This window comes from Pleurodeles waltl, chromosome 5 (assembly GCF_031143425.1).
Source record: "Pleurodeles waltl isolate 20211129_DDA chromosome 5, aPleWal1.hap1.20221129, whole genome shotgun sequence".
NCBI classification, from domain to species: Eukaryota; Metazoa; Chordata; class Amphibia; order Caudata; family Salamandridae; genus Pleurodeles; species Pleurodeles waltl.
This window is the reverse complement of record NC_090444.1, coordinates 214,889,809-214,907,242: the sequence shown is the minus strand read 5'-3', so window position 1 is coordinate 214,907,242 and position 17,434 is coordinate 214,889,809. Positions and strand designations below refer to the sequence as shown.

Sequence of the window (17,434 nt, the reverse complement as noted above, 5' to 3'; positions counted from 1 at the left end):
CTCTGGGGAATATGTTTTGAACTGGTCAGAATGAGAATGCAGATCTCTTTGATTATCACTTTTTGAGGCAGAGTCAACTGAAAGTCTAATCAGAGGAGCTATTCTGCTTCTAATTGCTGCAACTGTACTAAGGGGCTGATTACAAGTACGGCGGTCCATGGACCGCTGCAACTTTGGTGGTACGACTGCCACATTACGAGCTGGCGATCGGCAAGGCAGAGTTGGGGGCCACAAGGGGCCCCTGCACTGCCCATGACCATGGCATTAGCAGTGCAGAGGCCCCCCTTTCAGTGCCCCCGGAATGCTGTGGCAGACAGTGCGCATTCCGAGGGTGCTGGGGGCACCGTGTGTGATGGCATAGGCCTTCGGCTCCTTCAGGGAGCCGAGGCCAATGCCGCGACACTGTTTCGGCAGCCCGGCGGAAACATCATAATACGGCTGTGAGGAGGCCGCCGGCTTGGCAGGTGTCTCCCCACTGCTGTATTGGAGTTTGGGAGGTTTGACCCCCCAACTGCTCATGAGGCCCTAAGTCTTTTTGTCACATCCATTGATACATAGAAGACACCCCAAAGGATTTTCAAGGTCGAACTCATTTTACTTTCATATCAAGGTGATTATACCACTTCAAAACCAAACAATGTACAAGTTCTCTACAAACCCCCCTCAGCCAAGCAACAACAAATGGACCCAGTTAAATGATGGAACTGTCCGGTCCGCACAAAAGAACTCACAGCTTAAGCATGCCCTGTAATGCTATAATAATGGTAGTAAGCGCTATACAAATATTAGTAACATTTAAAATGTTCTTCATTTCGCTATGATCCGGAGTGTTGCGCTTCAAAGCATTGTTCATACGCAAATGATCACCGATCCTGCCCTCAGGCATTGAACAAGTATGTTTCCTGAGAAACTGGTTTTGAGCGTTATAACCTGGCAGGCTGTGGCTTTCACAAAAGGTTGTTTCCGTCCTTCATTACTTTCTGGCATTGCCACACCTTTGATATGATATCTAGCCCGTTCAGTGCTGGAAGGATCGCAAAGGTACACGCTGCGCTATTCGGAGGCTTTCTGTTTGAATATGCAGTGTATTACTGCTCCCTAGAGATATGGTCTAATACAGTACATGCTATAAATAACTTTCTGAATTGGCATATAAAGGTATACAATTCTATCCAATATGTTCTATACGCACACAGATTTGTAACAGTTGTTGAGCAGCAGTGTGCATTATTACATAGAGAAAAAGATTCTAGAAAAAAAATTCCATATAGCTGCAGTAGATTAATGCCATATGGTGTAAAACCTCGAGCTATCAAACACAAGATCGGGCGCTGAAATCTTGAATGCATTCGAGGTCAGAAATAGATTGGAGATTACCGACCTTATATGGCAATACGTTATATTGCAACAGAAGCCAAACTGAATGGACACATCTACCTAGATGGCCTGTCAAGCCGTTATTTTGAGAGTGTGATTTCGCTCTCCTCTTCCTAGACTTGCCCTACGGAACCTGGCGAAAGGTTACCAGAGGAACTTTTGAATGGAATGTGTGACTTATTCTGTGGATCCAGGACCTAGTAAAGTGAATGAATGATTGTTTTCCGTACTCCCTCCGACAGATGGCTGCCGTGCACTCTGGTTCATTGTGGTTCGGAGTGTGTCCCCTCTTTCGGAAGTGTCTGGTGAACGTGCGGGCTTCTCCCAGTTGCGCGCCCACCAGAGGTCAGCATGACATGCAGGATGCAGGCTGTGTGCTCGTGTGACGTCATGAGAAGGCATCAGTGATTCAGACTTTGAGGAGGGCCTCCTTGGGCTTGTGGGGTTCATGGAATGTCCGAGTGTTCTCAAGGTATAGTGCAGGCAGCAAGAGCGCCATCGAGGTTGCCAGACATGGAGGCATTTTTATGTTTCTGAGACCGGGTCGGTGCCCTGGGCCTGCCTTATCGATGAGCACTAGCACACCGACAATACACTAACTCCACATTAACCAGAGGTGGGGGAGGGCGGATGTGTTTGAGTGGCGGGTGTTAGATCAGTGCCTATCTGCTGTTGCCTATCACTGTTATTTTGTGCAAGATTTCACACTTTTTTTTTGCCAATCGGTATTTATCAACTGGGACGGGCTGATTTTGTTGCAACTTTTATTTCTTATGTAAATTCAAGTGAACTGAAAATAACATTATTGTTAAAACGGACAGATCGACCAAGCCCTTAGTGATATCTGCTCTACAGACCTTGCGGATGCCACAGACCTCCAAAAGCAAGAAGCTGCCCAAAGAAACAGAGCAAGGGTAGCCTTACCTCTGCCCTATGAACCAGATGACATGTTTAATAAGGTCTCTGGAAATGAAATATTCAGAGGAACCTTTCTCCTGCTAGTTGTATTAGATAATATTAATCACAGCCGCCCCTCCAGTGTATTTGACTACATTTTCCCAATGTGGATTGAAGAAAGAGAGAGATGATCGAGTCCTCGAGACCAGTAGTGGGATAGAATGGAGCACTGGGAGACCCCCAGATGCTTGCATGGTTGGTTTTAATCTTCTGACAGTGACGCCAACCACCCAACGGTGTGTCTGGGCTTCTTGGACTGTTATGGCCATTACCTTCTCTGTGAGGAAAATCTCAAAATCAGACCTGTGTGTTGCTAAAATGGCAATTAATGGTATGGCAATTAAGGATGCACTTTGCTATGCTCTTTGACTTTACACAACGTGCCCACACTACAGTGGCAGGCGGGCCCAGTAACTCAAAGGGATGGGAAAACCAACTGCTTCGCTTTCGGAGAAAGTTCCAGAACATTAACACAGGAAGATTTTGGAGACAAAATCTTAGGTTGTCTCTGGGATTGTGGTAAAGCAGGACATCAACACTCTGAACCAAATAGACCGTATCATCATGGAAGACACAACGTACTATGATCTTTATTTTTTCTATTAAATGGGAATGCGATTTAAAATTTGAGCTATAGGCGTATCCTAGGATTGACAGACTGCAGAGAAATCTGATAAGTCACGAATCTTAGTCTCTGCAAGATGGATGGAAATCGCCTCAATGAACTCAGAAAGCAAACATTGCCAGTTACCAACCTTTCTCTACGTTCCTGTAATATATTGCAGTGTATAAGGAAGCAAATGCCTGCGTGGTACTGTTAATCTTGTTCTCCTGCTTGCTTTGCCATTAGTATCTTTCCAGAACATACTATCATCATAACATCATACCTTTTCTTCCTTTTTCTTTTTTTTCTTTTCTTTCACTCTGATTCTGCAGCATGCAATCTATGTAATTATTTTTTTATTTCCATTCTTTTTGTGACCTAATGCTGTTATATATGTATCTCCTTAAAATTTCGTTTTTTCCTCTTAAGGGTCTTGTGTGTATAATATCAGGCACCAACAATAGCTAAGAGAACTCTGCAGTCGCTGATATCATCTTTAGCATAATGATATTTGACAGTAAAACCTGATTTGTTAGTCTGTCCGTAACGGCTACTGTTACTGCGTCACTTTTTAGGGTCGAGAGCAAAGAGCTCTGTCCCTGGTGTAATTTCTCTGTGGGCTTTTAACCACACCCATGTCACACCCCTCAGTTTGGTTGGTTCGTGGGCTTGCCTATTAAAATTCACTTGATTTAATTAGTGAAAGGCATGCATATGTCATGCTTTTTCCGGTGTTTAGCCCGCCTCGAGCGCACCGGCCAACTATTAAAAACATACGAGGCTCCATGTTTTCCATATGGTTTCGGGACTACCTTTTCTCTTTATTTCGTAGGCAGAGCGATCTCGCTAGGCACTAGTGGAGCGCTTTGCATGACATCGACCCTGTTACATGGATAATTGCACTTTTGCCGGTTACACGGATAATTGCACTTTTGCAGGTTACACGGATAATAGTACATTTATCGATACGCTTCACTGCGAGCGAACTTCTGTTTCCTTTTGTGTGTCTGCTTTGCACTAATGGCGGCCATCGGCTCGCTTATGTGACACTGTTTTACTTTTCATTTTCACCTTATGTGGCAAGAAGTGTCTGATTAGTTATGTGAAACTGTTTTACTTTTCATTTTCAGTTCATGTGGCAAGAAAAGTCCGGTTAGGAGTTTACAATGTTAATAGCTTTAACTCGAGCATACCCGAAACCCATTGCATTGCAATGTTTGTTTTAACCTTGAATGCAGAAGGTCCATGCTAGGTGGACCAGGCTGCAGATGACTGTTGCCTATCTTTATCATTTGTCAGAGAAATAATTGTAAAATAGTCTGAAATTACCAGTTTGTCCTCTTCTCCTTTCTGGTGCCTTTACCGTTTCCCAGTTTAGTAAAGAATTTATGTCTTTAAAACCTGTTCAGAAGCACTGCACCGGACTTGATTTTTAAATAGTACTGAGCTGTTCCTTCTCAGTTTACTAGAGTTTGTATCTTCTTGGGTGTAGCTAGCATGCCTGTATTTCCTCCATGGTAGCCAAATTCAAGCCATGTAAAGATTTATGTTACCTGGATTCTGTGTCCTTACAACTTTCATTTACTTATTTATTTTTTAAATAAAGGTAGTCAGCTCGTAATAAGGGTAGTCAACTGAGTACTACTGCAGACCATCTATTTATCCATGCAAATACGTCACATTATATGAAAATGCAACAATTTCTTAGAATAAGTGGCACATGTACATATAATGAGAATCATCTTGGGCACAAAACATCATGCTTTATGTTATTATAAATAATTACTGGTTTTACACAATGTTAGCATCTAATCATTTCCATGTTACAGCTGAGTGTAGTAGACCTGCAACAATACTTCCATAAAAGAAATACCAGTACCTGCAAAAATCAAAATAGTCTAAAGACCTTTGTGCTTCTCACGTGCCTGGCAGTGATTAATCATATTGCCTAACTGATACTAAGTGATGGAGTACATATCTCTCTGCTACTTTGCAGCAGGCCTGCGCTTCTGGAAGGCGGGAAGTAGCTATTGTAACACCGAGTAGGAACTGTGGGATTAAGCAACATTATTACTGCATTTGGAAAATATTTTGCAAGAAATGGAAACAGTGTGGGAATGTAAATGCTAGTTGGGTACACCCAGAGCCCTTTGGCCCTCTTGGAGTGTTGGCTCTGGACTGCCATAGGTGAGTAGGAACCACAGAGGATTTTTGGCTAAACTGAGGCAAAGGAAGCCCCCACCTAAGTAACCAATATGAGATGCAGAGCAGAGGGTATGTTAGAAAGCTGCCAGCAGGCTGGAAGGACATGCATGATTACCAAGGGTCGAGGCCCTGAAGCAGAAGCAAGCCAGAGAGGAGAGAAGACAGGCAGGTGAGGCAATTCATCTTGACAGTGTTCTTGCCCTTTGGATAGGAACATTGAGTCAAGTAAGTTGTTTGTTTAGTTAGAAAAACACAACCCCAAACTATGCGATTAGAAAGGGAGCTAGTCGCAAATTCTTAATTTGAAGCCTAATATTCTGTAGTCACAAGAAATAAGAAAAACAGAAAAACAAAAGCGTATAATATCCTTTTAGAAATAAGAGCACAATATCACCAGAGCATTATTTGGAGACTTAGGTTACACGGTTAAAATCCAAATATATAAACACTACCTGCGATTTGACCACTTCGCTTCCATCCTCATGTCCTAGCACGGAGTCCCTCGCCGGCACACCTGAAACAGATTATTTTACATTGTATTTAGTCTACACTAGCTTGCCAACTTGCTTGCAATTTCATGTGTCAGAATTGCTCATCTGGAAGTTTAGACATGCAATAATGAAATGACCCAAAGACTGCAATTTTCCTATTTTGCTTTTAAAGTCTATGACTTACCCCTAGACCTAAGCCAGGAAAAATATTACATTCCTGTACTAGTAAATGAGAGTCCCTCAAAGAAGTTCAGTAAAATTTAAACTGGATTTATACGGAAATATTTTTGAATGATTTTAAAGTAAACACGTTATTTACCTGTGACTCTGTAAATTATTGAACCACTATATTCAGTTGTAAGGAAATTAATGTTTATACCATGCCCTGCTCCCTTTTTCCTGTGCACCATCATTTTGGCACTGTAGACACCTTGGGCCTGGGCCAGCGACCACTGACCCTCGGGTAGGTCGCTCCCCTGCTCACGCAGCGCCTCCAGTCCCTGACTGCCTTCCTCTCCTGTGAGTGTGCTCCCCCCTTCTTGCCCGTGTACCCCGAGTGCTTGTGCTTGTGCTTGTGCTGACTAAAAATCCCTTTTCTCTCCTTGTATCCCGTGCGTGTGCCCCCGAGTGACTGAAATTCCCTTTTCTCTCCTTGTATCCCGTGCGTGTGCCCCCGAGTGCCGTGCGCCGTCCTCCCCTCTCAGCCCCTCCTTTTTAGTAGATTTTAGTAGGCTCTTGTTCCCTTTTCGCCGTCTTGCCGCTTTTTCCCGCCGCTCCTACCGCGCTTTTCCCGCTGTTTTTTGCCGCTGTTTTTTGCCGCTCTTTTTTGCCGCTCTTTTTTCCCGCTTCCAGCTCCCCTGCCCGCCCACCTCCCGCCTCCCAGCTGACCCCGCCTCCCCACCTACCCCTTAAATGGCGGCCGCTGCGAGGCCGCGCCGCTGGCGCGCCAAAGGCGCGCCTAAGGCAAGCCCGTCTGCGCCCGTCCGCGCCTGCACCGCGCCCAGCGCCCGAACCCCTGCCCCCCGCGCCCCCCGCTTGACCTATGACTCCGCCACCCTCGCCAACCTCAACCCCGGCCGCGCGCCGGGCTGCTACCGCGCCACCCCGAAACGAACCCACGGACCCTTCACCTGCAGCAACTGCCGCTTCACCTGCCTTCGGACCCACACCGCCACCACCAAGAACGACGCCCCCGGAAGCAACCTCGAATGCATCCTGGTCAACACCCGCTCCATCCACAGGCACGCCATCGAACTGTGGAACCTCATCAACTCAACGAACCCAGACATCGCCTTCCTCACCGAGACCTGGATGAACCCCTCCTCGGCACCCGACATCGCCATAGCCATCCCCGACGGCTACAAAATCATCCGGAGAGACCGCTTCAACCGCACCGGAGGAGGCATCGCCATCGCACACAAAAGCTCCATCAGCATCTCGACCCACACCGACAACTCACTTCCCGACGCCGAACACCTCCACTTCGCGATCCACATCGACCCCAAGACAACCCTAAGAGGCACCCTCATGTACAGACCACCAGGACCCCGCACCAAGTTCAGCGAAGACATCGCAGACTTCGTCAACCCCCACGCACTCTCATCCACCGACTACATCCTCCTAGGAGACCTCAACTTTCACCTGGAGAACCACACCGACAACAACACCACCGCCGTTCTAGACAACCTCGCCAACCTGGGACTGAAACAACTGGTCAACACCCCCACCCCCTACGCCGGACACACGCTCGACCCCATCTTCTCCTCAAGCAAACACATCACCTTCAGCCACACCACCGAACTCACATGGTCGGACCACAGCTGCGTCCACTTCAGCTTCAAGAAAACCACTGTGCATCACCACACCCGGCAACCACCAAAAAGACACTGGAACCGAATCACCACAGAACAACTCGCAGCAACGCTCTCCCTGAACCAACCCACCAGCACCAGCAACCCCAACGAGGCCGCCAACAACCTCACCAACTGGATCTCCGACTGCGCCAACCTCCTGGCCCCTCTGAAGACCCAAACCAACACCAACAACCACAAGAAAAACTCCTGGTTCACCACCGAACTCAAAAACTCCAAGAAAGAATGCCGCCTCCGCGAGAAGACATGGCGCCTCAACCCGACAGAGGAAAACCTGACAGCTCTGAAGGACACCACCCGCCAACACCACCAACGCCTCCGCACCGCACGAAAAACAGCCTACCAGAACAGACTTGACAACAACGCCCACAACAGCAAGGAACTATTTGGCATCGTCAAAGAGCTCTCCAACCCGGACGCAGAAACCAACCCCATCCCTCCCTCACAGGACCTCTGTGACTCCCTCACGACCTTCTTCCACCGTAAGATCGCCGACATCTACAACAGCTTCACGACCACCAACATGAACCCGCCCCCGGAAGCCGCAAACGACATCTCCACCATCCTCGCCTGGAACCCTACCACCACCGAGGAAACCACCCGCGTCATGAACTCGATCCACTCGGGATCACCCTCCGACCCCTGTCCTCACCACATTTACAACAAGGCCGACAACATCATCGCACCCCACCTCCGAGACGTCATCAACGCCTCCCTCACCACTGCTACCTTCCCTGAAAGCTGGAAACACGCAGAACTCAACGCCCTCTTAAAGAAACCTACAGCAGACCCCACCGAACTCAAAAACTTCCGGCCTATCTCCCTCCTACCGTTCCCCGCCAAAGTGATTGAGAAAATCGTCAACGCTCAACTCACCGCCGCCCTGGAAACCTCCGACTCCCTCGACTCCACTCAGTTCGGATTCAGGGCCAACCACAGCACCGAAACCGCCCTCATCGCAGCCACGGACGACATCCGAGCCCTGACCGACAAGGGTGAAACCGTGGCCCTCATTCTCCTGGATCTCTCTGCAGCCTTCGACACGGTCTGCCACCGCACCCTGATAGACCGCCTCTGCAGCGCCGGCATCAGAGGCAAGGCCCTGGAATGGGTCATCTCCTTCCTCTCTGGAAGGACCCAGAGAGTCCGCCTCCCCCCCTTCAGATCCGCAGCCACGGAGATCATCTGCGGCGTACCCCAAGGATCCTCCCTCAGCCCCACCCTATTCAACGTCTACATGACCCCCCTGGCAAACATCGCACGCAAACACGGACTCGACATCATATCCTACGCCGACGACACCCAGCTCATCTTATCCCTCACCAACAACCCCACATCAGCAAGGACCAGACTGCACGACGGCATGAAGGAAGTAGCGACCTGGATGACAGACAGCCGACTGAAACTGAACACAGATAAAACGGAGGTCCTCATCCTCGGCCCTACCCCCTCCGCATGGGACGACTCCTGGTGGCCCCCCGCCCTAGGCAGCACTCCCCAACCGACCAACCACGCACGCAACCTCGGCTTCATCCTGGACTCCTCCCTCTCGATGACCAGACAGGTCAACTCGGTGACCTCAGCGTGCTTCAACACCCTCCGCATGCTCTGCAAGATCTTCCGCTGGATCCCCATCGACGCCAGGAAGACCGTCACCCACGCCCTCGTCACCAGCCGCCTGGACTACGGGAACACTCTGTACGCCGGCATCACCACCAAGCTGCAGAGGAAACTTCAACGGATCCAGAACGCCGCAGCACGACTCATCCTGGACATACCTCGCCACCACCACATCTCCGGACACCTGAGAAAACTCCATTGGCTCCCGGTCAACAAGAGGATCACCTTCAGACTCCTCACCCACGCACACAAAGCCCTCTACAACCTCGGACCCAAACTCATCAACTCCCGCGTCTCCTTCTACACTACTCCGCGCACTCTGCGCTCCACCGGTCAGGCCTTGGCAGCCATTCCCCGCATCCGCAAAACCACCGCCGGAGGAAAATCCTTCTCTTTTCTGGCAGCGAAGACCTGGAACTCCCTGCCCAGTCACCTTCGCGCCATACCCGAACACCTCCCCTTCAGAAGGCAGCTCAAGACCTGGCTCTTCGAGCACTGACCCCCTCCCCCCCAGCGCCTTGAGACCCTTATGGGTGAGTAGCGCGCTTTATAAATGTGATTGATTGATTGATTGATTGGTGTTTTGAGTATCCTGTAGCCTACTAAAGATGTCCAGCCACATGCACTTTGTTGAAAAACATGGGCATTTATATTCCTAGATTGCTGTAGTTTTCACTGTAGTACGACAACTTAATTCAGGGTGCCTGTCCAGGTGCATCGATTGCAAGATGCGAAGTAGGAATGACGGACATATTTGCCCCACCTGCTTATAAAACAGAAGAACATGTTTTAGATAGCTTGTGTGGTCCTAGCAGCCTATGCTGCAGGACCTCTTTCATTCCACACAAAATTGATTGTAATCATAAACCGGTAACGTTCTACCCAAATCCAAAACACAGCATATAGGTAACCTGGTGGAAACAACCAGTGGTGAAGTTAATTCAATTATTTGGTAACTTCGAAATATAAAATATAGTTCACCTGATCTTATCTGAAGTGATTTGCAATTTTTGTTTGTGAAAGCACAACCAATTCACACTTGTTGGCTCTGCCTCCAAGCCGCCACTTCATAGGACTGAATCCAGAATGCTTAGGATGGGAAGGAGGAACTTCTCGGGCGCTACCAAGTGTGATATATTCTGTCTTAATGGACTACTGCAACAACTTCCCCATTCTGAGGAGGGAATGAGGAGACCCAGTGACGTCGTACAACGTAGGACGGTAGGACCAAGTATTGGTGCAGGAAGGCCGTTGAAACATCTGAAGGGGTGAAGTTGAAGAGCGGTGGTTGGAATTGTGAGGCAGGAGCGAGCTTTGCACAGCTGAGATGGGGATTCATCATTGCAGATTTTGGGGGGCCTAGGTTAGTTTGTTATCCCACATTTTATACACAGTACAGGAACTAAATCACTTTGCTTTAAAGCTGATGGTGAGAACCCCGGAGTTGCACAGGGACTGGCTGCCTTTCAGAACCAGTGACGTAAGCCCCTCCAGTGGGAGAATGTGCTTGGATTTAAAGGGTAAAGAAGGTATCCTTGCATTCGCTGAAGAATCCCTGCCTCCCAGACTATTTGATAGTCAGTCATCTATACTCTAGTATTTTATTCCAGGAATGGTGGCTTCAAGTCTCCTGACAATGACTCCTGCTTGCCTTTGAAGCTGTCTCCAGGGGCTCATGCAATGCAGAAGGTCCAAAAGCAGAGGAAATTATTTCCCTTTCTGGAATTTTTCAAGCTGAACGCTTCTTGTGGATTTGAGAGAATGTTTCTAAGATCTGGAAAAACTGGACTGGAGTCTGAAAAGCCATCCCTGAAGACTTGAGGTCTTTACTTAGTTAGCAGTGGTACTGGAAGTTATGGAAAAATGTTGGACTACCAAGAAAATCCTCCCCTCCAAGGAAAGGACAGCTTGCTAAGTCCTTGGAAAAGAGACACAAACTGTTCAGATTCAACTTGGCATTTTTCCTGCTTTGACACTTTCAGTGGGAAGCTTGAGACTACAATTGGACTAGTTACTCACTGGGTCCAGCCTAATGGAGTAATGGCCAGAATTGCCCTGACCACCAGGGGCCGTATTACTCAAAATGCCCTGGGCACAGCGGGCATTTGCTGGGGCATTATGGTATTACAGAAGAGGCCACAGAGGCTTTTGCGGCCATTTGTGCAATACAGATAGCACTTGCACACACAAAACACCAGTGCTATTATCAGAAGGCATTCCCTCATTTGCAAGGGGGCGTGGCCCTATGCAAATCTGTTTGCCTCTGCTCTGTACCCACGTCGTATTATAGACGCAGGCGCAAAGGCAAAGAAGCTATCAGGAGGCACACTGATAGTGCACCAACTTTTTGTGGGGCACTGTCAGTGCATTCCTGATGGCAGCACTCTAGAGGGGATGAAGGGGTTCCTGAGGACCCCCTGGACATCCCCTTGCAGGAGGGTGCAGTCACCCACTGCACCAGCCTGCAAGGGGATCTCTCACCCTTCATAAAAGTGTAGGCGGGTTGCCGCCTGCAGAGTAAATGACGGAGTGACTGCTTCAAAGCCTTTCCGTATTTCACTTGAAAGCGCTGCCCCAGGGCGGCGTGGGTTCGCGGCTGCCATGAGGGAGCGCTTGCATTACAATACGGTAACTCTTCTTGTTTGGGCAGGGCACACCTTTTGGAGGATGCACCCAGGGCAAACGAGGAAAATGTGCCAATTTCTGTAATACGACCCCAGAAGTTTTTAAGTTCAAAGTTCAAAACTGTTATGGGGTCTAACCCCAACTTTTGCGAACACGCCACTGTGCGTACTTCCCTATCAACCGCATGAAGGATACCTTAAATCCTTTCAATTATTTTGCATTCTCATACAATAACCTAAAATTACTTTTTCCAGCACTTTCCTATGGGGACGTCTTTTAATCCATACAACGTTTGATTCCTTTTAAGTTCTTTATGTTTTTAATGCCTGGCAATATTGGGCACATATATTACATGCATTTTTCTGAGGAGTGCCTTGCAGCTTGTCCCAAGCTACCAAAGCTGAGCCAAGGGTTGCACCCAGAAATCTGTTTACCTCTGTGGGCCAGATTGTGTGGTTCTTTTGGGAGCTGAGTCACAGCTCGAATTAAGACTTTGGTTTCTGTGCTCCCCAAAGCCTAATAATCTGATTCCATACGATAAAAAGGCAAGAAAGATTTTGTCGACAGTTGGCCGCAATTACAGGACTGACAGAGAAGCTCTGAATGTTAATCTCAAAACTACTAGGAAGGCTTCAGTTACTTGTCTGCTGTATTTGTTCCAGGCATTCGATTGGAGTCAGAGTATAGTAAATTGTGCCCGTTTTTCATGGTGGGGCTGTCTGCAATGGGTGAGTGGATCTCAAATGCCTCTGGGAAGAGACTGGTCTTCAGGGCTTTCTTAAAAGGTTGCAGTCTGGGTATCTCTCTGGTGCCCTGAAATAGCCAAGGCTACAGTGCCTACATTGAGAGTTTAGGGTTCTTGTAAGGCACAACATTTGTCGTGGGAAAATCAGACTCCGAAGTTTTCCCTTTTTTTGTGCAGCATTATGGGCAGTGTAAGTTCTTGAGGCAAGGCAATCGGGCATGGAGGGAGGGGTGGGCATTTTCACCCACAATTGGGTGTCCCACGCCCATTAGAGAATATGTCTTAGGCGTGGCACAGTCTTGGACTGAAATTCCAGATTGTTTCCCATCAGGCTGTGTTCCTGTGTGCCAGTTACATACCTTGGAATCACAGTTGGTAACTCGTGATCGCAGTCACCAAAGATCACAAGTAGATGCTGCAAAGTCCCACCTATAGTACAAACTATTTGGGGGGGAGAGAGGTGCTGTTTTTGATGGATATAGTGATGCTGACTCAATATATGTGAAGTATTTTCTCACCAGGAGGAATAACAAATTAATCGTTAAACCTGAGGTTCCTGCCAATTTTTCTAGTGGTCCTGGTCCACCATGTCATACTGCTGACAGGCCTAGCATGAACAGGAGCTTTTATTCACCTACAGACGCTGAGGGCCTGCCTATGTCTGTCTGCGATGCCCAGGTGCCCAGCAGTTTGCAGTTTGTGGGAAGCCTGCAGAAGGCCTTCATGGCTAATGAAGTGTCCTGGTGGTGGTGGCACAAGGTCTGTGAAGGAGAGGAAGAAGGTAGCAACAAATGGGCAATAGTATAGACTGTGCCAGACATGTCAGATGGACAGTCTGTATATGCCTCAGGCCCCACGCATATATCGTGTATATAGAAGTTACTGTGTCCACATCCCTTATATTGCCATTGTTCTTCAGAGTGCCCGCCGCGCTGCTTGTTCAAGTATCACCACCTGCAACATGCTATGTATCAAGCTACATCAGGACCACATTCACCATGATGTGCTTCCACAGGCTAAAATAGGCTTGCACAGGCGAACCCCAGAACATCTCACCCAATCTCCGCAAAGGTATAGATCAGATAGATTAGCCTCGCAAAACCCCAAGTGTGATCCTGTAATACCAGGCAGCATGCCAGTGCCTGAAGGTGCTAGCAGTCAGTCTCCTGTGCCTTGACGCTTGTGTAGGTTGCACCTGTGCTGATTATGAAGGCTTTCGATGGCCTCTAAAGGCATGGGTTAGTACTAGGGCCACATCACAGCGCACATTCCATGGGACGCAAGCAAGCTTCACCTGAGGACACGACCAGAGCACCTGCATTACTGGAACACCGGCAGACATAAGAGCACCTAAGTACCTTTGAGTGCACGGCGCAGTGTCAGTCAGAAACCTGGAGGATGCTGACCTATCTGGGAGTAGTCCTGTAACACCACCTAACATCCACTAAAGCTGAAGTGCTCTTGTACATTGGCAGGAGCAGATTGAGTCTCTATGAATTGTGATAAATATATCACAATTAGTACTTACAAACGACAGTAATTCCATGCAGAAGTGCAGTATTACAAATTTACCTTTATGTGAATTTATAATTAGGGGTGGAGGTAACTCGAGTAATTCTGTGTAGTGTAATCATGCAAAATTACCCAGGAATTCCACAAGAGTATGCTAAATTAAGCAAGAAGAGTAATTATGCATTCAGCGCTACATGAGAATGCGTCTTGCGCTAAGGAATAGTACTAAATGCAACAGAGCACAAATAGTGAATGCAAGCTGGGTTGCTAAATGCGTTCTTGCAGTAGGATTTGTTCCCCCAAAAATTATTCTTAATTACGTGAAGAGGAGGAGTTGAGTAATTTTCGGTAATTCCGCATCAGAGTGTAATACAGAATTGCTAAAATTACTAGAGCGTTATCAAAATTCCACCGAGGCCTAGTTATAATCTCAGTGGACCAATAATTCTTTTGCGGATTTTCTTATGTGATTAGCTCTGTAATGTTACTTCCTGAACCTGTTTTGTGTTGAGCATTCTTTTCAAGTTTGGTGAAAGTTTTCTGTGGAAATGTATCTCTGCTGGAGCGGATTATTTAGAAAACGCAATTCCTGTCCACTTCCTCAGGATGGCGGGTATGCAGTGTCTCTTCATGGGTGGACTGACAGCACGAAGATATCTCTGCAGTTGTCCACCTTCAAAACTGTGGCAGCTTTAGAGTCTTGTTCGTGTGTTATTCTGGATGTGGAAACACTTTAAGATTGCAAAACCTGCCAAAACTGGTTTCTATTTCACCCGGAAGACGTGATGTACTTTCATGAATTGGGAACCTGACAAACCAGTAAACGTTCAAGAGCTTGGAAAATAATTCCACTCACTACTCGTTTTTAAGAATCCACCCTGGATCCCAGTGAAAATCTCGACTCCTATTAATTCAGGGATTTTTTTAAGCAGGTCAGGTTTATCTGGTAGGAGAAGCGATTCCTGCACAGCACAATAAAAGTCTGCTTACTCTCTAATTCTAAATGTAAGGTTTTCAGAACTAGAAAAGTCACATTTGAATAACGGGTTATTTTGCTTTTTTTTCAAGACTTATGGAATAGCTACATGATCTGCAAGATCATACCTTTAATATTTCTCGCCTCAGCATTTTTTTTGCATCTTACATTTAGTTCTCCTTTTCCCAAAAGTCTTGTTTTATTAATCTGCTCATTGTTTCACGTTGTTGTAAAATGTAATGCTTTCTTGCATCAACACTTTAACATAAATGCAAATGTTTCTCAATTGATGTTTTATATGATCTAAATGTGGTCTCATTTAACCTTTTTCTGTTTTGTTTGCACAGAATTCTACGGCAAAGGTGCCTCGTACAATGCACTAGCAGGGAGGGATTCAACAAGGGCGGTGGCCAAGATGTCTCTTGAGCCTGCAGATCTCACCCACGACACAGTAAGACATCACTGTCATACAGTATTTTTTATTTTATTCTGTTGTTGGGCAGGTTCATTTAATTCAAGATTTAACACCAGTGAGGAAAAAATATAAAGGCAACTTGTTCTGTTGACACAAACCCAAGGGATCCTTTTCAAGGAAGATAGTCCTTTAGTGAGCTGCTCAGTAATCGCGATGGGGACACGTGTTTCCTCCATATTCACAATGATCCATCCTGGATCCAAATAGTCTTATTTCTCATATGAATTTCATTAGCGTTATTTAAATTGTAAATTTGATTCCAGTTTCACATTGAGATTGCCAACTGGTGTCTCAATGCATTCCTTCCCTGGATAGCCGGGGCAGACATCTCTCGTACTTGAATTAGAGAGCAACACGCGCTTCCACCGCCTCTCTCTTGTCCCTTGAATATGTTCTTTGGGCTTGAGCTGGTTACTCTAAAGACAGGACCGTCTGAGCCATTGTCTTACTACTCATGTTTCCAGGTACATAAATGTTTAAAGGTCACAGTTGACCCAGTGTCTACGCTGTTCCCACTTTGGGCTTTGACCAGCCTTATGTAATATTCTGGCAGTGGTATTTTATGACTTGAGTGCAAGTTACATGCTGTACTGTTGCTTTCGTAGTTCTCCTTCCTCGTCGTGATTCACTCACTATCCTTGATTCCTAGGTATATAGGTTAAGCTACCGGGAAACATTTATGCTAATGAACTGGGGTTGCAGCGAGGCTAAGTGTACCCCGGCTTCCAATTTTAAAGATACTGAAATATGCTTTCCAGAGGTTCTCTGCTATTTTCCTGGATCATGAGCGGTTTAAATGTATATTTATGCTATGATATGGCAGAATGTTGATTTAAGGCAGACATGCTAACAATGAGACTTTGGTAAGAAATCATTATTTTGCAATTAATCAATATTTATCAACTTAATTTAACTTTTATCAGCTATGCAGTATGGTCTGGTTCATCGTTGCGCAATCACCTTCTTCTGCTTTTTCCTTATTGTTTTTTCTAGACTGGGCTCACAGAAGAGGAGTTGAAGTCGTTGGATGATATATTTAATGATGTATATAAGAAGAAATATCCCATTGTTGGTTACACATCACAGCGGATTTTGAATAAGGATGGGAGCCCCAACCGCGACTTCAAGCCAGAGGACCAGCCCCATTTCAACATAAGGGATGAATTTTGATTCTCTGATTGCTGACAAGCACAAGATTGGATCATTTGGCAGAGAGCAATAACCATCCTTGGCAGGGCATGACTTTATGCTTATATTCAGATAGGAGGGATTGGGCTTTTGTTCCTGGGTGATTAAGGGCACACTAAGTAATACTGTGCACTTGTGTTTCCACTAAGTATTCTTTTGTGTTTTTTTAATTTATTTTCGTTTTAGTGTAGAAGTCAGTGTTATAGGACAACAGATATACTCACAATCTTACCCACTTTTTTGGTTCATTTATACAAACACGTGATCCTGTTTTTTTGTGTCCAAACCTCATTTGTGCTTGTGTTTTCCATCAGCAGTGACCGTTAATAATTTGCAGTTGTCTTTTTGTTTTCTTAGGGTGCATTATGGAGACTTGTCTGACTCCCACTAAAAAGAATGTCAATCTTAAAAAAAATAATGGGGACTCTTAAAAAAAAAAAAAAAAAAAAAAAAAAAAACATGGCTTGTAAAGTATGTTAAACAAAAGAGACAGCATTGTAACATGCCCCGAAAGACTTTTTTTACTTTGCTAAACTGTCTCACATCAAATAACGTAAATTATTTGATGTGATGTTGTAAACTGATATGTGTACTTTGTTAGTTTTTTATAATTCTTATAGGCACAGATTTATGATACCAGCATAGCCTTGTCTAACTGACCGCTATCGTCACGGTGTCCATCAAACTTTATCATTTTCACTGTGATGCTCAAAAGTAGGCAGGACAGCTGGAAAATTAGCGAAATATTCCAAGCACAACAGACCAGCAGCAACGCGGTAGGTGATATT

At 46.3% G+C, this 17,434-nt stretch overlaps 1 protein-coding gene across 1 annotated transcript in view; it reads left to right on the top strand.

Moving 5' to 3' along the window:
• The window catches only part of NENF (neudesin neurotrophic factor), a 78,707-nt gene extending 61,477 nt beyond the window's left edge, over positions 1-17,230 (top strand). The window contains exons 3-4 of the mRNA XM_069233923.1: positions 15,331-15,434; positions 16,452-17,230. Coding sequence (XP_069090024.1) covers positions 15,331-15,434; positions 16,452-16,628 — 281 coding nt within the window. The 3' untranslated portion in view covers positions 16,629-17,230. The remainder of the gene's footprint in view (positions 1-15,330; positions 15,435-16,451) is intronic.
• Positions 17,231-17,434: the final 204 nt, after the last annotated feature.